This window comes from Eschrichtius robustus, chromosome 3 (genome assembly GCF_028021215.1).
Source record: "Eschrichtius robustus isolate mEscRob2 chromosome 3, mEscRob2.pri, whole genome shotgun sequence".
NCBI lineage: Eukaryota > Metazoa > Chordata > Mammalia > Artiodactyla > Eschrichtiidae > Eschrichtius > Eschrichtius robustus.
Window position 1 is genome coordinate 38,375,230 of NC_090826.1, and position 23,496 is coordinate 38,398,725.

At 38.5% G+C, this 23,496-nt stretch overlaps 1 protein-coding gene across 2 annotated transcripts in view; it reads right to left on the bottom strand.

Moving 5' to 3' along the window:
• Positions 1-23,496, bottom strand: part of PIK3R3 (phosphoinositide-3-kinase regulatory subunit 3) — an 87,045-nt gene that overhangs the window by 11,926 nt on the left and 51,623 nt on the right. The window contains exons 4-7 of one of the 2 annotated variants that reach the window (XM_068539795.1): positions 15,531-15,711; positions 15,011-15,136; positions 6,990-7,123; positions 4,273-4,449 (exon numbers count right to left, since the gene is read on the bottom strand). In XM_068539795.1, the coding sequence (XP_068395896.1) occupies positions 4,273-4,449; positions 6,990-7,123; positions 15,011-15,136; positions 15,531-15,711 (618 nt within the window). Of the gene's footprint in view, positions 1-4,272; positions 4,450-6,989; positions 7,133-15,010; positions 15,137-15,530; positions 15,712-23,496 lie in introns of both variants that reach the window. The other variant, XM_068539794.1, reaches the window with a different exon arrangement.

The following is a 23,496-nucleotide window of genomic DNA, read 5'->3' on the forward strand; positions in this document are numbered from 1 at the left end:
TGAAACTGGAAAACTGGAAAACAACTAACATATGATCTTGATAGAATTTATTTAGTAACAAACCCCATCCTACACTATCACTTCTCTTAGCAAAATATCCAGATGCCCTCCTCTAAACACTCTTAATATCCAAAGTTTTCTATCCTTGAAGAACTGATCTTTCCTTTATTAAATAAACTGATCTTTCTCTTTATTAAATAAAGAGACAAGCACACTGGGTAAAAGGCTTAAAATGAACAAACTGTACCACATTTTCTCTTGAGTCCCCATTTTCTTGTAAGCCACCAACCTCTGTAAACTGAGCCTCCTTTTCTGCCACAAGGAATGTTAAGACACCCAGGAAAATCCAGGCAAAAGAGAAGAATATTTTGGTTCACACTCTATCTATGATGGTCTCGGCCTTCTGACACAGGCAACTTTTCTAATCTCCCAAAAGTCCACTTCAAATACTACTATATAGTTCTGACTCCTTAAACATCTAATAACAATGCCAGGAACTGACTAGCTTCTAAAAATGATTTTTAAAAAGCTCAAGTAAATTTAGCATGTTAATTCATATTTAATTTACTGTTATTGAGTAATGCCACATATAAAACAGTACATTCTAGGGGAAAAACCTGAACAAAGCATCAAAGACCTAACATCCGGGGCTTCCCTGGTGGCGCAGTGGTTGAGAATCTGCCTGCCAATGCAGGGGACATGGGTTCGAGCCCTGGTCTGGGAGGATCCCACGTGCCGCAGAGCAGCTGGGCCCGTGAGCCACAGTTGCTGAGCCTGCGCGTCTGGAGCCTGTGCTCCGCAACAAGAGAGGCCGCGATAGTGAGAGGCCCGCGCACCGCGATGAAGAGTGGCCCCCGCTTGCCACAACTAGAGAAAGCCCTCGCACAGAAACGAAGACCCAACACAGCCATAAATTAATTAATTAATTAATTTTTTAAAAAAAAAGAAAAAGAAAGCTAAGAGACATTAAAAAAAAAAGAAAAAAAGACCTAACATCCAATTCTCATTGTGTCACTAACTGTGTGGTTTTTTTCTTTGTTTATTCTAAAAAAGATATGAAGTTGAAGTTACAACATAAATTCAGTGCACATAGGATGAACTTATTTTCTTTATGTTCAATTTCATCTTCAACATAAAATCCCTAATCAAACTATCATTTTGTTTACTGTGTACTATGACATTTCGTACTATGACATTTTGCCTAATTTGTATCAGTTAGGGCCTTGGCTAGAAGCAGAAGGCACAGTCAAACTGGTAGTTGAGGAGAGTTTACTGTTTACAAAGGTCTTGAGATGTTTTAGAGAAACTCCCTAGGGCTAGCAATAGTGGGAAGACATAACCTCTCCTAGAACTGAAGAATCAGTTGGAGACAGCAGTGACTTGAACCCAGAGAGTATTGTATGGAGAGTGCCACCTTTGGCAGAGAATGAGGACACAGCCAACTCACTGTGATCACACAGAGAGGAAGCCAGAAAATAAATATTCTTACTTCAATCTCCTCCTGCCCTCTCATCTCCTGCCAGTGCCTCCAAATGGCCAAAACTAATTAGAAGCCAGAGGGCAAATAGATCCGTTTTCTTAGGCACAGAGCAGGGTAGAGAAAGATGAAGAGTAGAAACTGTGAGGGCAAATGGAAAATTCCAGCACACCCTTTGAAATGGATTATCGGGTTTTTTTTGAAATGGATTAACTTTAAGTGGACTTTTTTTTCCAGGACCTATTATCCTCAGATAAAGAGATGGCTTCCTGTACTCAAGGAGTGTTTACCCAGCATAAGAGAATGGGACTTTTAATGGCTTATTTAGGATACATTTTAATGTAAGATTAAACTAACTTTTGTAGTCACAATGTGTACCTTTACTGAACAATTACTGACACAGTAATAATATCCTTCAGAATTCCTCATACACACGGCTGCCCCATCTTGCCTCTCCAATTTTACTTTCGGGAAGTTGATTTTTTGGAGCTATGTGTAAGATGACATTTATTCAAATTAAGTTTTATGATATTCAATTTGGATCATAGTTTCAGTCTCCTGAGATCTTTCTGGAGCCTGATATTTTATCATCTATCTATCTGATCAGGTACTTATCCCAGCTTTTTAAAATATGATCAGCTGCTAATGACGATCCAGTCACTGATAATAATGTTACTTTGGGTGTAGATGTGGATGGACTGACGCACACTACACAGAGCCTACTCTAGGGTGGCAATAAGTCATAGTTTATTAGTCAGGTTAGACTAAGTTGTGTTATGGCAAATTATTCTTTATTTTGAATTCAGGTTTATGAATACCAAGAAAAGTAAATGGTAATCATGAAAACTAGCTCCTGATGAAAAAGAATTGCAAATGAACTCCTTTTTTTGAAAAGGAATTTTAAAGGCTTTTAGGGAATTCCCTGGCGGTCCTGTGGTTAGGACTCCGCGCTCTCACTGCCGTGGGGCCTGGTTGGGGAACTAAGATCCCGCAAGCCACATGGCATGGCCAAAAAATAAAAATAAAGTAAAAATAAATAAAGGAGTTTATATTTAAGAAATATTTTATTCTATATTTAAGAAATGAAATTCTGCATTTAGGCATTCAAGAATATTCTAGAAACAGTACATTGGAATCTCAGCAGAAAATCTCAAAAAATCCTTATGGGCTATACAGTGGGAAGTCAGGGAAATGTCCACACGCAAAAGGGACCTGATAAACTAATGACAGTCTCTCGTTGGGTGCTGCAGAATTCCAACCAATTCCAACTTCAACACAGGACCAAAGAGAGATCATATTCAGTATCATGCAGCAATACAACCAGTCTCTTTCAGGACTGACTGTACAATTTCAGCATTAGAGCAGATCAAGCCTACCAATCCTAGTATTGTCTTTGTTAGAAACATCAAAGCACGGACTATGGGACAGTGGACTATCCTCCCTGAAGCAACACTTCCAAAAGAGGCAATGGTTTTCTGTGTCTCCCTAAACATCCTAGCAGGATACAAGCAGGTCATGGCTTATCATCCATGATAAATTCTAAATATAGAGCTAAATTCTCTTATATTTAGCTTACATAACTTGTTAAAGGAACTTTCAAGGTCTAGTTTGCCACCCTTAGTCATGCACCTAGGAATGGCAGGTTTCTTAATATCTCATCACTTTCCAGGGCAAAGAAGTGCTTCCAATCGTTCCTTTGGTCCATGGCACAGCCTTCTTGGGCCTTTCTTCGGCTTCATTATATGACCCAAACCATATAAGCATTCCAAGAGCAGACACATCCTGCTTTTACACAAGGGCACCTCCCTGCCTTGCTTCCAAAGCTCTTCTGTATGCTATGTGTACTTCCTTGACTCTTTTTTGGCCACAATAGCAAACTGAAAGATCTCTAGAGAGGAGTGCTACTAAAAACTACTCAGTATAGTGTAGTTATAATTGTTTGCTCCCAAAACAATCACCTTAAATTTTCCTCTACTGAAACTCAACAGCCAATGTTCCAACCTCTAAGCTTGCATTTTATCCCCTCCCTCTTTCTGACACAAACAAACCCTCAGAGGTCTTTACTCTGTCTCCTCCTGCCAAGAGTTTGAACTGAGTGTGTTACATGCATGAAAGTTACCCATAAACACATTACATAACAGTCTATTCATTACCTAGAACTAAACCTAATATATTTTCCTTTCTCATGGATTTTCTCCTTCTATGAATCAGTCATCTGGCCTAATACTCTTAATCCACACATCTTGTTCTGATAATATATCTTTCAATTTATATTTAGATAATATCCCTATATCTAGCTAAATCACTGTTTTCCATCACTCCTCAGGTGTGCCATTTTTCATACCTGCTATCAACAGTAATATTTCTATTACTTAAATATAGAATCTTATTTCTTAAATATAAAAACCCTTTAACGGACTATTCTGTATATTTCTTTGTAGGCCCCCACTATTAGTGTCCTTGCCTTTGAGGGGTAATTTCTGTTTCTATGGTTCTTCTACGTAGCCGAAGATTCTGGGTTTTGTGTTTTAGGCACACATTAATGAATCTGTACCTTTAAAACTCAACCACTTTGCTCATTTGTATGGATTACAGTCTTACCTTCTGATTGGCCCCACACGCTTGACTTCAGGTAGACTCTAATACCCCGGCTACTAACAGGACTGCTTTCCTAAATTCTTACAATCTCACTGGCCAGTTCTCAATGACAAATCTCTTCTTCTACCTCTAAGGTCTCTAGCCCAGTAGGAATCAGGTGGTGGTGGATCCCTCTCACATAGTCCCAGAATACTCACACAAGGTGCTGATCTCGGATCTTGCGCAGCTGGATCAGGTCAGGTTTGATACTGTTCATTTTTTTATCTATTTCCCGGTTGTCCAAAGCTTGTTTCTTCAAATCCTGCTCTAGACGCATTTTGCTATCATGAATCTCACCCAGACGTGATTTCAATTTGTCATAGTTCATCATAATTCTGTAAAAATATTTGACATATTAAGGTTAAAACACGAACCAAGCAGGAGCTTTCTACAGTATGAACACAGTCCTAACACCTGAAGTGTGGTGGACATCTGCTGTTTTTGCCTAGCACGCATCCATTCCTACTCTTCTGGGAACAGCACCCTCATGTTCCCTGCCCCCATCTCAGATTCACAGGTGAGCATCCACACCACCCAGCCTGGCCAATAAGAGTGTTCCATTCCTGGTGGTGCAGTGGTTAAGAATCCGCCTGCCAATGCAGAGGACATGGGTTTGAGCCCTGGTCCAGGAAGATCCCACATGCCCTGGAGCAACTAAGCCTGTGTGCCACAACTACGGAATCCTGCGTGCCACAGCTACTGAAGCCTGCGTGCCCTAGAGCCTGTGCTCAACAAGAGAAGCCACGGCAATAAGAAGCCCGCACACCACAATGAAGAGTAGACCCCGCTCGCCCAAACTAGAGAAAGCCCATGCGCAGTGACGAAGACCCAACGCAGCCGAAAATAAAATTAATTAAAAACACAAAAAACAAAAAGAGTGTTCCATTCCATCCTATCCCTGCCTCAGGCCACAATGACTTGTTCAGAAAGGGGAATAATACCCAAACTGACCCAATGAGCGTCAAATCTAGGACTCTTACTAGAAATACTGTAAACAGAGATTCTCTTTCCACTGGGACTAAGTTGTGAACATGTGGTTCTAGGACTCCCAGTAGCTAATATTGCTACCTCGTAGGGAAAGCCTGCCTGAGGATGAAGCCAACACAGAGAAAAACTGAGCCAAAAGACAGAGCATGAGGAGAATCCTGATGATCTTGTTTGGGCCCTGGATCCAGCCATGACTGAACAAGTAAAGCTGGGTTACTGTGTGAATTAATTGTGGTAATACATGTAAAAGGACTAAACTGTGCCTGGGACATCCTGGTAAGCACTCAGTAGATGATGGCCCTAAGCTTTTCCAGCACACAAAGTTTTGCTGTGCTCTGAACCCTAAGGCAACAACCGTCCACATTACTCATTTGTCACTCGGTAGTATGTAGTTTTATATTACTATTAAAACGTCATCATGATACTTTAACTCCCTTTGCAACTAAACTACAAGTTCTTTTCTATTTCTTCATTATTAGTAATAACTGTCACTTACTGATACCATATGTCAAGATACACACACACACACACACACACACACACACACCTTTCTCTGCCATAAATGTGTGTGTATCACTTAGTCCTCATAGCATTTCAACAAGGTTTTATCCACAGTTTTATGGAGGAAGAAACAGGCTCAGAGAGTTACGTAACTCACTCAAGGTCACACAGCTAGTAAATGGTTAATATAGCATTTAAGCCCACAGTTTTATTCATTAAGCTATACTGCCTCACAGCACTTAATACTATTCTTAGGCACAGAGAAGTTCACTAACACTTTGGTGCTAATATGAGAAATAATTTTGCTTTTCCCTTGCATGTGATTCATTTTTCTTTATTATCCACTTTTTCACTCCTCAACCCCATGTTATTTGGCTCATTTTCTAATACTCCACTAAATTTGCTTTGATAAAGGTTCCCAATATTCTTTTAGTTGCCAGATCCAGTACTCCTCATGCTTCTCACTCTCTGTGTAATCTCATGCTTAGCATCTACCATCACCTACAACACTTTGGCCTCCCAAATGCTTTCTGTACTGTGAGTTCCAAATCCAAATAACCAGCTGCCTGCCTCTCAGACAACTCCATTTGGGTTCTCACAGGAACCTCAAAACTCATTGGTTCCAACCCTGAACTCCCCTCATGTACTTCCTATTTTGGTGAATTACACATCCCTTAGTCACTAATATCAGAAATCTAGGAATAATCTTTGGCTTCTCCCACACCTGCCAGATCTGGTCAGACACCAAGTCCTCAGCATTTCTATTAACTCCCCCTCCTTTCGTGCCATTGCTCTGGTTCAGGCCTTCACCATCTTTTAACCTGATGACCACAAAGACGCAGTCAGTCACGTGCAACATGCAGGCTGGTCTTCCTGCCAATGGTTTTGTTCTGCCTTCAACTTACTCTCAGACTGCTGCCGCTGGTTTTCAGTTTAACAAATATTCCATGGGCACCACTATGTACTCTCAGGCACCATAAAACCTGCTGGAGCTATCAGAGAAAATAAGCCACCACCCTTACTCTCAACAAGCTCAAAATTCAGTGAGTGTGACTTTCAGTAAATGTTACACTAGGGATCAGGATAGATGCTGTAGGGCTGGGGATAAAAAGCCCCTAAACCAGTCTAGGGAATCAGGGAAAATTTTCCAGTAAGTTGTATCTAAACCGAGTCCTAAAGGATGAGCCAGGGTCAACAATTTTGGAGGACGGAGAAAGAACGCAGAAGAGAGAAGGTTCAGCTTGGTGCCGTTAGTGGGAACAGCAAGTAATTCCATATGGCAGGACTGCCAAGTCTGAGGGCGTAAAAGCAGACATGTCAGAGATTATTAGAGAAGAAAAGACGTCTCGGCTCACTGATGCACTTGGCGGTTATTAGGTAGATTTACCGTTCAATTTCCTTTTCATTCCCTTCTTTCCGAAATCGCTCAATATATTCTTTGCTATGTTGCTCTTGTGTATGACACTGCTCTTCAAATATTTTAATTGTTTCATTAAAAGCTTCAATTGCAGTCCTCTTCATCTGTATTTCCTATAAAAAAACACACACACTTCATTATCTTTGTATTTTTTGTAACCTTAGGCTTAAAACAAATCTTACAATTCTTGTTACGATTCCATATAATATCAAATTAAGGGGATCAAAACAAACCCTTCTACCCATATTACTTGTATATAAAATACATCATTCAAACCCTAAAATAAAAGAAAAATAACTATTACCTGAAATATAGCTGAGAAACACAGAAAGGCCTCTGAGTTGCTAAGAGAGATTAACCCTGAACATCTTGAAGACAAGGATAAAGTTCTGCCTTTGTAACTAATGTAGTGCTGACCCCCAAAAGGTGCTGAACGAGTGAAGAGACAGAGCAGAGGAGTTCATGCACCAACATGCAAAGCCTTATTTCCAGAAGAGCCCTATAGAGTCTACTTATACTTACTTTCATTTCTAAAGCATGGCGTTTTCTAAACAGATTCATTAGTAGATTAATCTGATTAGAAGCAGAAAATGCAAAGGGGAAGAATAGCTGCTAAAATGAGATGCAGAATACGATGAAAAGCTAAAAACTCCACAAAACAGAAGCCCAGGAGGCTAAGCCATTCACACTAGGGTAAGTGGTCCTCCGCATTCCAATGAGCTCTGAATGTATTTGTACACTTTAGCTTCTGAATCATGATTCTCCTAAAATCTTCAGAGAGGGTTAAATTTTGTTCAATTTACTTTAGAAAATCAAGAAATATGTGTAAAGGTCTAGAAAGATTGCAATCCTGAATGTTTACAATTTTAAAAGTTTTGGTGCTTATGGGATAATTCAACTATTTAGCACTGATTAATTTCAACAAATGATTATTGAGAATCCACTGTTTAGAAAGTACCACCTGGTGTTAAAGAGATTCATAAAACATGGGGCCTGCACTCCAGGATTCAGATTATACAGGCAAAATAGATTTCTGAACTCTTATAAGGTTTTGCTTCATGTCATGATAGAGGCAATAAAGTGGGGCAATAAAGTTACTTACTGCTTTACAGAGACTTCATGGACGAGGCAACATCTGAGCTAGGTCTTAACTGAGAAGAAAATTCAGCATTGCACATAGAAGGCATGGCATGACATATACATGAAATAATAGTGGATGTTAGGGATCAGCAATTGCTCGGTAGGGCTGGAACATAAGGGGATTAGCAGATATGGGACACTAGAATCTTGTGATGTTTCATACAGCTGAGGTTATATCATACATATCTCAAGTAGTATTGTAAACTTATTGCAATGCCCATATCTAAATATCTAGCTATAAATTCTATAACTCTCAAATTCTACAACTCTCAAATTATAGTCTTGGCTCCCTGGCAAGGTTAGAAATTACCTATTAAAATTTCTGGCCCTGTATCTTCAAAGTAAACACCAAAAATTTGACTTCACTGACACTGCTGTGTGTGTTGGTAGGTAGGGCAGCAAAGGAAAAGTATTTGGTGCCGCTGCCAAAGCAGCAGCTCCCCCACAAACATCGCCATTATACCTATCACCGAAACTGTAAACCTACCTTTATTTATACCTGCTCTCCTTTCTCTTCTCTTTTACCTACATGTGCTCTGGGTCTCACCTCCTTTTCCTTTCTCAGGCACTTCATCTCATCACATCAACTAGCCCCTCTTACAGCATTCACTCTCCCAGTTTAAGGTTCCTTCTCAACGGCATACACACAAGTTCTAGTAACACCACTTTGAAAAAAAAAAAAAAGTTACTTAACCCTAATTTCTCTTCCAGTCACAGTTAAGCTTCTTAAAAAAGTTGTTTATATGGGTTCTCTCTCTTTCCTCATCTCTCATTCATACTGCAACTCGCCCTATTCTGGCTTCTGTACTCACCATTCCACAGAGACTGCTCTTTCCAAGGTCACCAATGATCTCATTGCTGAATTCCTGTCTCTAATCCCAAACCATCGCTAAATCCTATCACTTTGCCTCCTAATTATATGTAATCCAGATGCCAAATATCCCCACATACAGCCTATTCTCACCCTGTGCCAACTCTGACTCAGGATACACCATCTCTTCCCATTCTCTGGGAAGAATTCGATTACATCAAAGCAATCTAGATTTTATCTAAGATTTCACAGAAAAAAACAGAGAAGGTCTATAACACTTAGAAACACTGTAACACAAACAGAGGTCAATTCTTTAATCTCCCTTTAACACTCATTGTCCCAGCACATCTTCTAAACTGCTAATCACTGGATCCCTTTGGATCCCTCCCTCTCTTCCCCTACCTCCCAAATCGTTAAGCCTCCAAGGCTCTTCTGGGCTCAGCCCCATCTCAGGTCTTGCTCTCAATTCTCACACAGAGGAATTAGCCCTCTTCTAGCTTTGACCTCATGGCTTTCTTGGTTGCTTCCATCCACCCCCATTCCCAGCTCCCCAACCAGGGATTCCAATTCCAGAACCCAGTCTCTTATCAGCTGCTCAGAACTCATATTCCGCTGTTAAAGCCCCCATATTACTGGGCATGTGTGCAGCATGTGGAGCTTTCTCTGCTTTCTCCAGTCACGACAAGAAAGCAGAAATGCAGCTCTACACAAACCAAAGCCATATGCAATAGTGGCCATTTTTTCTAGCCTCCATTCACAGGAGGGTTAGCCCTCCCCAAGATTCCAGGCCATACCATGAGTTTGACTTCACACCCTTGACAAGGGTGGAGTGCTTTGGTTCATTATCTTGCATAAATTCATTCAACAAATAATTGAACACTAACTATATGCCAGGCATTATTTGAAGCATTTGGGATATGTAAGTAAACAAACTTAAAGATTTCTGCCCTCCTGGAACTTATAGTTTAGGGGGTTATACAGACAATAAATAATAGAACAAGTAAATAAATTACATAGTTTGTTAGAAGGTAAGAAGTATTACGGAAAAAGAAAAGTAGAGTGGGAAAGGAGAAGTGAAATGTGAGCTGGAATTTCAAATAAAGTTGTCAAGTGAGCCTCGCTGAGAATGACAACATTTGAGCAAAGCCTTGTAGGAGGTGAGGTGGTTAGCCAGGTGACTATCTAGGGGGAAAGTGTTTCAGGCAAGGAAATCGCTGGTGCAAAGACTCAAAGATAGGCAGCAGGTCTAGTATATTCGAGGAGCCACAAGGAGGCTAGTATGGCTGGAGTACAGTGGGGAAGAGAGTTATAAGAAATGAGGTCAGAGAGGAAGAGGGACACAGATCATACTGGCATTGTAGAGAGAACTCTGGCTTTCACTCTACGTAAAACGTGGAACCAGAGGTGGGTCTCAAACAAAGGAGTGCTATGATCTTACCTATGTTTTACAAGTATCACCTAGCTGCTATGTTGAGAACTGACCAGGGCAAGGGGAGTATAGATAAGGGCAAGAAGACCAGTTGGGAGGTTTCTGTGATAAATGACTGATAGTGGCTTAGATCAAGGTATTAGCAATGGATGTGGTGAGAAGGAGTAGGATTCTGGGTATATTCTAAAGGTAAAGTCAACAGGAATGCCTGATGGACTGGACGCAACATGTAAAAGAAAGAGACTTCAGGACTTTTGACCTGAGTAAGAAGAATATTATAACTCTCAACTCAGATGGGGAAAGCAAAGGGTAAAACAGCCTTGACGTAGAATATCAGAGTTCAATTTTGGATATGTTAACCTTGAGATATCTACTTAAACATCCAAGTGAGGCTGTTGAATAGGCAGTTGAATATATGAGTCTAGAGTTAAAAGAAGTCAGAAGAACCAGAGATAGAAGTTTGGGAGTTACTGACATATAGGTGGTATGTAAAGGCATGAGACTCTTTGAGATCACACCAGAGAGTGAATGACTATCTAGAAAGGAGAACAGAACCATGGTCAAAGAGGAGAAATCAGCAAAGAAGACTGAGAAGGAACTACCAGGGAGGTCAAGCTCTCAGCTGTCTCTGCTTATTTCCAGATCCAAAAGTTCCATTTATGATTATTTATTATGGGTTTCTCTTCCACCTCTGATCTATAGAAATACTCACATTGTTTTTGCATACAGCCATGCGCTTTTAATGTTTATCATTTTTTAGCATGAGATATAACATAACAGTAAAGTACATAAAAAATACACAGCTTAACAAGTTATTATAAAATGAACATCCACTACCAGCACCCCAGAAATTCCCTGTGTATGCTTTCTGGATCACAACTCCCTGCCTTTTCCCACTCCACCTTCCCTGCCTTGGTGATAACATTATCCTGCTCTTTATGATGATCATTTCCTTGTTATTCTTTATGGTTTTACCACTTTATGCTCACAGCCAAAATTTAAAAGTTAACATTTGCTTGGTTTTGTACCTTATAGAATACACTCATATTATATATATATTCTTTTGAATCTTTTACTCAATGTTTTTGTGAGATTAAACATAGCGTTATACGTTGCCCTATAAATAAATATACACACACAATTATAGTAACCCATCACTGTTTTATTTGATGCAGAGAAAAGGGATTAAAGTATGCTATTTTGACTAATGCACATTATATTTAACAAATATTGTCAGAATACTTTGCACTTTTACAAAATAGGGCCTCATCTCTCCCTCTGTATTTCTAGAGTCAAATATAGTTTCATACCTAGACTAGGTATTCAATAAATGTTTTTGGATGGTTGTGCTAACCTTTTATACCTGATTCTCCCTCCCTCTCTCTCTCTCTCACAAACACACACTCACACTCAAATATAGCTGTAGTTGCCAGTATCTACATCTTATAGATGGGAACTTGAAGCATGGACAAGTGATGTCTCTCACGGGACATCACTAGTTTTTAACATAACCAGGATTAGAAAATAAATCTCCTAAATTCCAATTCAGTTCATTTTATATTTTTTAAAAAGGTAATACATGTACAGAGAAAAAAATAAATCAAACAATATAAAAGAATAGTAAAGATTAAGTTCCCTACTCCTGCGCCCTCACTGCCTTAATTATCTTCCCCAGAGAGTATATCAGTTTTTGACCAGAGATATTCTGAGTACATATAAATATATAACACCTTCCAAATTCTTTTTTTAACCATAAATGACAGTATACCACATATATTTTTCTTTTTTAAAATAATTAATTTATTTATTTGGCTGCATCGGGTCTTAGTTGCCAGCGGGATCTTCATTGCAGCATGTGGGATCTTCCGTTGCAGCGCACGGGCTTCTCTCTACCACATATATTTTTCTGTACCTCACTTTTTTTTTTTTTTTTTACTTAATATGTCTTAGAAACCACTCAAAATCAGTAAATGTAGACTGCCTTATTCTTTTTGATGGTTATAGAATAATTTCATTTCATTTTGGTTTGGGTTTTTTTTTGTTTTTTTTTAACATCTTTATTGGAGTATAATTGCTTTACAATGGTGTTAGTTTCTGCTTTATAACAAAGTGAATCAGTTATACATATACGTATGTCCCCATATCTCTTCCCTCTTGCATCTCCCTCCCTCCCACCCTCCCTATCCCACCCCTCTAGGTGGTCACAAAGCACCAAGCTGATCTCCCTGTGCTATGCAGCTGCTTCCCACTAGCTATCTATTTTATGTTTGGTAGTGTTCATTTTGTTTTAAAAAGAAGAAATGCCATTTTTGTTATAGAATAATACATGCATATTATTATTTTTATTATTTCCTTCTTTCTATTTTAACTGTATTTTCCCCAAATCTCTCTAATTCTATCCCCAAAACATCCCAGCATATTGTTATAAAGTCTTCTCCCTTCAGGTGAGTAGGTACACCCACAGCTGAAATCATGTACACACAATTCTAAATGCTGTCTCCTTTACCTGAAACTACATCATTAGCATTTCTCAGGTCATCAGGAATTCCTAAGAAGCACTTAATAGTAGCAGTTGCCTCTGGGAAATGAGGACTTTTACTTTGTGTGATATAATTAATAGAATTCAGCAACATTTATATTGAATTTAACATACATATTTATATAACATTTTCACTTTTTAAAAATCAAGAAGTTTTAAAATAATTTCTGAAAACTATTCTAATAGCTGTATAACCTTCTATTATATGTATGATAATTTCACCATCCCCTAATGTTGACCACGTATGTTGATTCCTCAGTAACTTTTTCCCCATTCTAACTCAAACACTAGCCTCATCACAGATAATGCACCTAGAAGAGGTAAAGGAATACAGAAAAGCTGAAATCTGCAGTGTAAAAAAAGCATACACACACAGGCACACCACAGATACAACACAAGTATCAGAAAAGGGAAAAAAAGTTATTAAAATCATTCTGAATAACTAATTAACTAATAAAAGAAAACCTGAAAATAAAATGAAATCAAACATCTCACATAGAAAAATGGACCATTAGGGCAATTCTGGCCACTGTAATCCCACACCTTTCCTCAATCAGCACTATATCTCATACCTAACCTATAATCTTCACAGGCCAATATCCCCTAATAAACTCCTCCAGTCCTGAGGTTCCTGGTGCAGTCTCTACCTTTACACTGTCCACCACAGACACTAGCTTAGAAATAAGATCAAGGGCTTTGGGGCTGAGAAATCAAGAACATTAATTCTAGGGTCAAAACAAGGTACCATGAAGCACAGTAATACTGGAATACCCTTCACAGTTAACAATTATAAACTATAGACAAAGATATAAAAAAACAAGTATTTCACATTATAGTCAAATTGTCAAAGCACAACGAGAGAATTTTGAAAGCAGCAAGAGAGAAGCAACCTGTCATATACAAATGACCCCCAATAAAATTAATAGCTGATTTCTCATCTGAAACATAGAGGCCAGAAGGCAGTGGGTAGGCATATTTAAAGCCCTGAAAGAAAAAAAAAACTGTCAACCAAGAATTCTATAACCAGCAGTACTGTCCTTCAAGAATGAAGGAGGAGAAATTAAGATATGCCCAGATAAACAAAAGTTGAAGGAGTCTGTTACCACTAGACCTGCCCTACAAGAAATGCTCAAGAGACTCCTTCAGGGTGAAATGAAAGGACACTAGACAGTAACTCAAAGCTACATGAAGAGGGACTTCCCTGATGGTCCAGTGGCTAAGACTCCGAGTTCCCAGTGCAGGGAGCCCAGGTTTGATCCCTGGTCAGGGAACTAGATCCCATGTGCTGCAACTAAGATCCCACATGCGGCAACAAAGATCCCGCGTGCCACAACTAAGACCTGGTGCAGCCAAATAAATATTAAAAAAAAAAAAAAAGCTACATGAAGAAATAAAGAATACTGGTAAAGGTAACTGGATAAGTAAATATAAAAGCCTATATGATTTAAAGGACAAATGCATAAAACAATAATTATAAATCTATGCTAATTGGCAATGTATAAAAATGTAATCAGTGGCAGTAACAATATAAAGGGGGAGGAATAAAGATGTACAGGAGCACAGTGTTTATACCCTATTGAAAACTTATTCAATAATAAGTTGGTATTATTCAAACTAGTTTATTTGATACTAAAAGATATTAATATGAAAAAGAATATGTACGTATATGTATAACTGAATCACTTTGCTATACACCAGAAACTAATACAACATTGTAAATCAGGGATACTTCAATTAAAAACAAAAAGAAATTAAGACAGCTTAAACAACAAGGTCCTACTGTATAGCACAGGGAACTATATTCAATATCTTGTAATAACCTATAATGGAAAAGAATCTGAAAAATAATTTATATATATAAATATATATATTTAAGAATTTTTATATGTAAATCAACTATACATCAATAAAAAATAAAAATAAATTAAAATTTTTTTAAAATTAAAAAAAGATATTAAGACAGCTAAAGATTGTCAGGTGAATAATAGAAAATTATAAAATTATAGAAAATCTGATATAACTATAATACTTACTGCATACTTATTGGCCTGAACAACAAAAAATATACTAACCTGGGATGTTCTGGTATATTCTTCATATAGCCTGTCATACTCTTTACTCTTTTCCTGATACTGAGAGTGATACTCTTGCAGTTTTTTACCTACTGCATCAATGTTATCTTCTTTTACCAACTGATCCTATACAGGTAAACAAAAGAAATAAAGAATAGGAAACATAAACAGAAGTATTTTTATATAAAGTTAATAAACACATGCAACAAAGTTATTAAGGAATAGTAGCCACAAAATAAGTTCTAAAAATATCTTAAATCTTAAGTAGGAAATTTTAAACGTCTAGATTTCTTTTTTTTTTCTAACTGATAAGCCTGGTAAGTTAGAATCAAATGATGTTGTTAAATAATGACTTGCCGATTAGCTATCAAGAGCTTCTGTAATCATGGGGCTTCCCTGGCGGTCCAGTGGTTAAGACTCCACACTTCCACTGAAGGGGGCACGGGTTCGATCCCTGGTGGGGGAACTAAGATCCTGCATGCTGCGCGGCACGGCCAAAAAAAAAATTGTGTAATCATACCTGTTGGTATCTGGACACTGGGTACATCAGCTTCACATCAAGTTTGGGATTGTACTGAGCAAGAGATTCATGATGATAGTGGCTAATGAGCTCCACCACAGAATTAAATGTCAGAGGATCAGAAAAGCCATATTTACCATCTCGATGATAGATCTTTATTAGCTTATTATTGCCTCCCTTCCTGTGAACAACAAGACAACAACTGTAGATTTTTTCCCCAAAAAATTCTATTGAAGTACTACTTTCACATGGAGATATGAAAGCTTGGTGTCACATTATAAACAAGTTTTTACTATGTTAATGAAACTGGAATGGGTAAAAAGGCACATGTTATGTGTGTAGAAGTATACATAATATCATATTCTTTTTACAACTATTTCTTTTGTCTATAAAATATCTTGGCTACTAAAGGTCAGCATACTTACACAGCTTCCAGTATCAACAAATTTAGCAAAAATAATCACTAAAAAAAAAAAAAAAACAAGTAAATTGTATCTTTTGTTTATTTTCTGAATGAATTTTTTAAATTAAGTTCTATATCAGGAAGAACAGGGACAATCTCTTTGGGATCTAAAGATACGTGGTTGTGTGTCTGTGGAGGGAAGCAGAAGCAATCTCTACATGAAGGGGGATGATAACCATTTGTCACACATACACCAACACAGCACTCAAGGTTTTATTGTTAATGCACAAACATAATTAAGCTCCTTGAATGATTTATAACTCAGTAATTAATCTAGCACCTTACATTATTTTGTCTTTTATATTTGCTTATAATTCTTGGAAATGACTATTTATTTAAGCTATCACAATATGTAAATGATTCAACTGTCATTCAACTGTTTTACAAAGTACAGCTTTTGAAGAGTCATTTATATTAGATGGATGTAATCTGATGCTTGAATAGTTTAGACCACTTTTGCTTACTGAATCATATCCAATGGTCCCTTAAAAGATAATTTATAACCAAAGCTTAAAATGGCAATGTTTTACAAGTCCCATAAGGTATAATCTAAAACCAGAGCAGATTTATTCATTATATCATAGCAAAATACTGCACCATTCCCACTCAACTGTTCTTATAGCAGAATGCAGACTTAATGGGGAAAAAACATGCTTCTGTATCTCTTTATGCCATGCCATTACACATGATAAATGAACCACTGGGATTTGTGAAAGGTCAAACACAATTGGTTTGAATCTGTGGATTGATTTAAATTTAATGCTCAGAAGGTGAGTATTTAGATGGATGAAGAACTATTCCTGTAAAATGTACATTAGAAGGACCACCTAATCATACGCAGTTTCTATAGGTGTATATACCCACACATATACCCACAGTAAATGCAAGCTGGTCTTTCTGCTAGAGAAAAGCTAAAAAGCACTCATTCATTCAAAAAAACTTATTGAACATCTACTATGTGCCAGGAACTGTATGAGGCACAGTGGACATAATGATAAGCAGGCCAGATATAGTACATGCTCTCACAGAACTTCCAGTTTAGGAGCATGAGGAATGTATCTCCATCTTTACAAAGAGGATAAAGAATTTTTCATTAAGATAGAACATATAAAATAAACAACTAGATATATCAACTGGTATTAAGTCCTTTGGGAAAAAAATAAAGCAGAATAAAGGGAAGAGATCATTCTGGGGGGTGGAGAGATTGCTATTTTATACATGTTACACAAGGAAAACCACTCTGTTCAGGTGACATTTAGCAGAGTCCTAAATGAAGTGAGGGCGCTAGCACAGCAGATATCTGGGGGAGAAGTTTTCCAGACAGAGGGAACGGCAAGTGCAAAGCCCCTTAGGTAGAAGCAAGCTTGGCATGTTCCAGGCACAGCAATGAGGCCAGTGATGCTGGGGCTGAATGAGCAAAAAGGAGAGTAGTGGGAGACAAAGTAAAAGATATAAAAGGAGCTTAGATCATTTAATAGCCTATGGGGTCATCGTAATGGCTTTGGATTTTGCTGAGTAAGATAGGGAAACACAAGAGGGTCTGAGCAGAATGATATCATCTATTTCGTGTTTTAAAAGGCTCATTCTAGCTGCTAGGTTGAGATGAGACCATTCAAAGTGGGAAGGGGTAGAGTGGAAAGATAATCTAAGCAAGACATGATGGTGTCTTGGACAAGGGTAGTAGCAGTGGAGACACTGAGAAATGGTGGGATTCTGAATATATGTTGAAGAGAGAGCTGACAGGATATGCTGTGGCCTGGATATGGATATGAGAGAAAGAGACAAGGTAAAGATGATTTCAAGGTTTTTATCTTAAGTAGTCAGAACGGAATTGTCATTTATTGGAGTGAAGAAGGATATATAAAAGGAACATGTTTAAAGAGGAAAAAACATTTTGGTTTTAGACATGTTACATTTGAGATGCCTAGTGAACATCCAAGAGCAGAGGATCCTGCAGCCTATGTGAAGAATCTAAAGTTCAGGAGAAAGTTCTGGGCTAGATGTATAAAATCAGGAATTGTCAGCCTATAGATGTTATTTGAAGATGAACATAGTTGAATAAGAGAAAAGGTCCGAGGTCTAAGTCCTGGGGTACACCAATGTTTAGTGGTCAGGGAGATGACAAAGAACCAGCAAAGGAAACCAAGAGGGGAATTAATGAAGTAAATGGTATCCAAAAAAACAATTTAAAAAAAAAGCATTTCAACAAAGAGGAAATAATCAACTGGGTAAATGATCTTGGGGCTTGGCAAAGTAGAGAATCACTAAGTGATCTTGACAAAATGGTTTCAGTGGAATGGTAAGGATGGAAGCCTGACTGGAATGGATTAAAGAGAATGAAAGAAGAGATAGAAGAAATGCCTATAGAGAACTGTCTTGAGGAATACTGCTGTAAATGGGAGCAGAGAAATAGGGAAATAGCTGGAAAGAGAGAGTCAAGGGAGTATTCTTTATTTACTATTCCTAAGTGAGAGACAGTATAGCATATTTATATACTGATGGGAACGGCTCAGTAGAGAGACAAAAACTGTTGATACAAAAGAAAGGACAAGATAATTCCTAGGGTGATGTCCTTGAGTAGGTTAGAGGGATGGGATGGGATCCAGTCCACAACGGGATCTTGGACAAGGACATGAATGGAACAGGAAAAAGGCAGAGTATTCACATTCATGTTGACAGCTATAGCAACAGGAGCATGATGGAATTATGTCTTCTAACTGCTTCCATGTCCTCAGAGAAACAGGAAGCAGCTTGTTAAAAGGGAAGGAGGTGGGTTGTTGGTCTGAAGAGAAAAAAAAGAATATGTGAAACTATCATCTAGGAAAAGTGAGAGAGCAAATGGATTGCGGAAATGCAAATTCAGCTGGGCAGTGCTAAATGCCCACTTAAGATTGGCAGTCACAAAGTTAATGTGAGACCAATCAGCATGATGTATTTTTCTCCACATTCAGCTGCCCAGGTATAAGCAAAAAATAGACGGAGAGTTGAATTTAACAAGTGTTGGAATATAGTTAGATGACTACTATGAAGGGAGAGAGGAGCAAGTTTGGAGAGAGGATATATTCACAAGGGTAATTTTAACAGTGGACCATGGACTCTAAACAGAGGAGGAGGGAAGTAAAGACATGAAGGAATTGTGGAATGGTGGATTTTTTTTTAAATTTATTATTTATTTATTTATTTATGGCTGTGTTGGGTCTTCATTTCTGTGCGAGGGCTTTCTCTAGTTGTGGCAAGCGGGGGCCACTCTTCATCGCGGTGCGCGGGCCTCTAACTATCGCGGCCTCTCTTGTTGCGGAGCACAGGCTCCAGGCACGCAGTCTCAGTAATTGTGGCTCATGGGCCCAGTTGCTCCGCGGCATGTGGGATCTTCCCAGACCAGGGCTCGAACCCGTGTCCCCTGCATTGGTAGGCAGATTCTCAACCACTGCACCACCAGGGAAGCCCGGTGGATTTTTAATTATGCCTCTCCTTCACTGTAATCTTCTTGAACAGAAGAATCATGCTATTCCTTCTTATATCCTAGCACCTGGCCCAATGCCTGGCATATATCAGATTCCTAAAGATTTGTTAACTATCCAGATTTTCTACAATAAATACTATTTGCTGATTTTTTAAATGGTTACTGAATTGAAAAACCTCTACTTTCTCATCACCTACTCTCTGCAGTCTGACTTCACTCTCATTCCTCTCATTTGAGGGTCACCAACGACTTTTACCAAATTCAGACTCTGCTCACTTCCTCTATCCCAGGCTCAATTCTTTGCAGTGACTGAAATTTCCCTACTCCCTTCCTTCCCTCCGTCCCCACTTCCTTCTTAATATTTCATACTCCCATGACCTCTAGGACATTACTCTTTTCTCTCAACCTCTTAGACTGCTCTTTCTCTGCCTCCATCCTGCGGCTAAACACAGTTATTCCCTAAAAAAATTTGCCTTCAGCCACTACCCATTTTTTCCAAAATAAACTCTTTCTTTAAAATTCCAATTATTCTATATAGATGGTACCTGAATCTTTTTCTGGCCCTATACTCTCTCCTAAGCATTAAACCTAAATTTCTAGCCATAGTCTAGATATATTTTTACCTGGAAGTTCTGAAGCAGCTAAAAATCAACTGCTCCTGGCTCTCCTATTTCTATAAATGGCACATTCATTCTAAGTCCCACAAGGTCAAACCACAGTCACTTTTAACTCCTCCTCAACCTCATATCTTTTCTATTATCAAATTCTTTTAGCTCTTAGCTCCACATTGCCTCTTACTTTGATTCCTCAACTCCATTCCTAGAGCCACCATCCTAGGTAATAGTTTATTTAATTTTTCAATCATGTCATTTTCCTGCTTAAAACCTTTTATTAATTTTTTTTGCACTTAGAAATAAAGGTCAAATTCCCTACCATGGCTCATCAGGCTCTCTGCATTAGGCTCTTTCCCACTTTCAGCTTCATCTCCTACCACTCTGTGGTTCACACTGGAAGCCAGGCACAGCGGTCTCTGCATTCATTGGATCTAACAAATCTTTCCAAAATCAGTGTCTTTGCATTTTCTGTTCCCTCTCCCTGGAACACTTTTCTGGCTGGCTCTTTCTAATCCTTCAGTTTTCCAAAGTCATATCCTCAGAGAGGCCCTCCTGAAAACTATGTGAAATTCCCTTTCCTCATATTCTGTTATCAGATAACCTTATGTATTCCCTATATAGCACTTCATACACTGTGAAATTATCTTTTCTCTTTTTTTTATTGAACTAAGTTGATTTACAATATTGTGTTAGTTTCAGGTGTACAACAAAGTGATTCAGGCTCATTTCTTTTTTCGCTGTGCCTCGCAGCTTGCGGGATCTTAGTTCCCCAACCAGGGATTGAACCCAGGGCCACGCCAAGTCCTAACCACTGGACTGCCAGGGAACGCCCTCATTTCTTTTTTATGTGTTTATTTTGTCTCCCTCTCCCCCACTAATACCCCTTCCCAAATATAAACACTATAGACAAGAGACCATGTCTGGCTTGTCCATCATTTTCTTTTCCTAGAACAATGTGGTCACTCAATAATATTAAATGATTAAAGAATAAATCTAATTCTGGATGATCATTCCCTCTCAGTTAATAATAGCCTTCTAACTCTTTACTAGTTTCTATCCTCTTTTATTTTTTTATATTCAAATAGGGTCTGATCATATAACTTCCCTATTTAAAAAATGAAATGGTTCCCCCGCCTCCCTATGATAATAAACACAAACCCCAAATTTTAGAATTCAAGGCCCTCTTCAACATGATCCTTTTCCAACCTTCTATCCCCTACTGCTTTTTCCTCTTTTCAAATGTTACCCTCTAGCCAAATGGGATTGCATCTCACAGAACAGGACTCTATAATTCCTCACCTTCATATCTTTGTTCCTATTGTTACCTAATCCTGCAAACCTCCTCTCCCAACTTTCTACATATCCAAATCTGTTAGGAGATAACTATGAAATATAAGCAAGAAGATGGTGGCTTAGATTTGGATGGTAGAGAAGTGTGAAGAGATTATGGATGTAGATTTGGAGGTAGAGTTGGCAGGACTTGTTTAATGATGGATTGGATATGAGGCTGAGGGAAAGGGAGGAAAAAAAGATTTGTGGCTCTAGTAACTGTAGAGATGGTGGTTCTGCTTCTGAAAAAAGTAAAGACTAGAAGAGAAACAGTCTGGGTAGAGGAGATGCACTAGAAATCAAGAATTCTGCTTTGAGGAGATGCATTAGAAATCAAGAATTCTGCTTTGACTATATTAAAATTAGTATGTCCTCTAGTTATCTAAGTAGCAACTGGATATATGCATCTGGAATTCAGGAGGTCAGAGCTGGAGATAAGGTTTATGAATCATCACCACGAAGCTGTATATTAAAGCCATGGGAGAGGACAAGCTCACCTTGGGAGAATGAATACAGAGGAGAAAAGGAGGCCCAATTCTGAGCCCTGGGATACTGAGCAAAGGAGTTAGGAAGAAAATTAGGAGAGAGTGACGTCACAACAGCCAAGACAATAAACTTTCTAAGAAGAAGTGTCTATGACTAATGCTGCTAAGAGGTCAGGTAAGGTAAGAGAGAAGTGGCCATTGGTTTAGCTGTCCGTGTAGAGTAGTAGAGACAGAAGCCTGACTGGAATGGGAAAAAATTATGTTGAATGAATCACTGTAGAACACTAATTATTCCTCAGCACAACTGAAGTCCTAAGGTATTAATGTCTTTACCAGAAACTGATATAAACCCCAAATTTCTAGCATAAAATATGGGATTATTTTTCCTAAAGATACTAGGTTGGAAAGGCAGCAAAGAGACAGATAAGTCTGGATTTGAACTCATCCTCTGCCACTTACAAGCTAAGTGTTTTTAGGACAAGTTTCTTAACCAAGTTAAGCTTCAGTTACTTCATCTATAAAATGGAAATATTAATAATACCTACCTCATAAGGTTGTTTTGATAAATAGATATTGAATGTAAAATGCTTAGTACAAGGAAGTTGTTATTGTCACTATTGTTATCGTTCTTCTTTTCTTTAGATATTCCTTTTTTTAAAAAAAAAAAATATCACAAGACTTTATTGCCCTTAGGCTATGTTAATTGTTAAAACTAAATGTGGAAATATCTAATACAGTATTCCTAACCTATTTAAATACACATCCCATCTGGGCTTCCCTGGTGGCGCAGTGGTTAAGAATCCGCCTGCCAATGCAGGGGACACGAGTTCGAGCCCTGGTCCGGGAAGATCCCACATGCCACAGAGCAACAAAGCCCATGCGTCACAACTACTAAGACTGCGCTCTAGAGGCCGCGAGCCACAACTACTGACGCCCGCGTGCCTAGAGCCCATGCTCCACAACAAGAGAAGCCACCGCAATGAGAAGCCTGCACACCGCAAAGAAGAGTAGCCCCCACTCGCCACAGCTAGAGAAAGTCCATGCACAGCAACAAAGATCCAATGCAGCCAAAAATTAATTAATTAAAAATATATCTATAAAAAAAGTTTTTTATAAATATATAACATCCCATCTTTGTAAATATAAATAATGATACATTCACATTATGAGATTCTAATATGCCCACATGGATGGCATGATATAGGCTGAGAATTGCTTTATCTTCTACATATCCTCATCAGCCTAAATTATGTTGAGTTTTACTCTCTGAAGTCTGTATTAAGGAAAACAGTAGTTATTGAAGGGGTGGATTCCCAGCACATCATTAATAACCTTAGGCTGTGCCCATGACTTCTCTCCTTCACTCATAAGGTCAACAGTATATTTCTTACTTCATTACATTTAGGGATTTTAAGCCTTTTTGTTTTATTGCTACATAAAAATAAAAACTGTTGGGCTTCCCTGGTGGCACAGTGGTTGAGAATCTGCCTGCCAATGCAGGGGACACGGGTTCGAGCCCTGGTCTGGGAAGATCCCGCATGCTGCGGAACAACTAGGCCCGTGAGTCACAATTACTGAGCCTGCGCGTCTGAAGCCTGTGCTCCGCAACGAG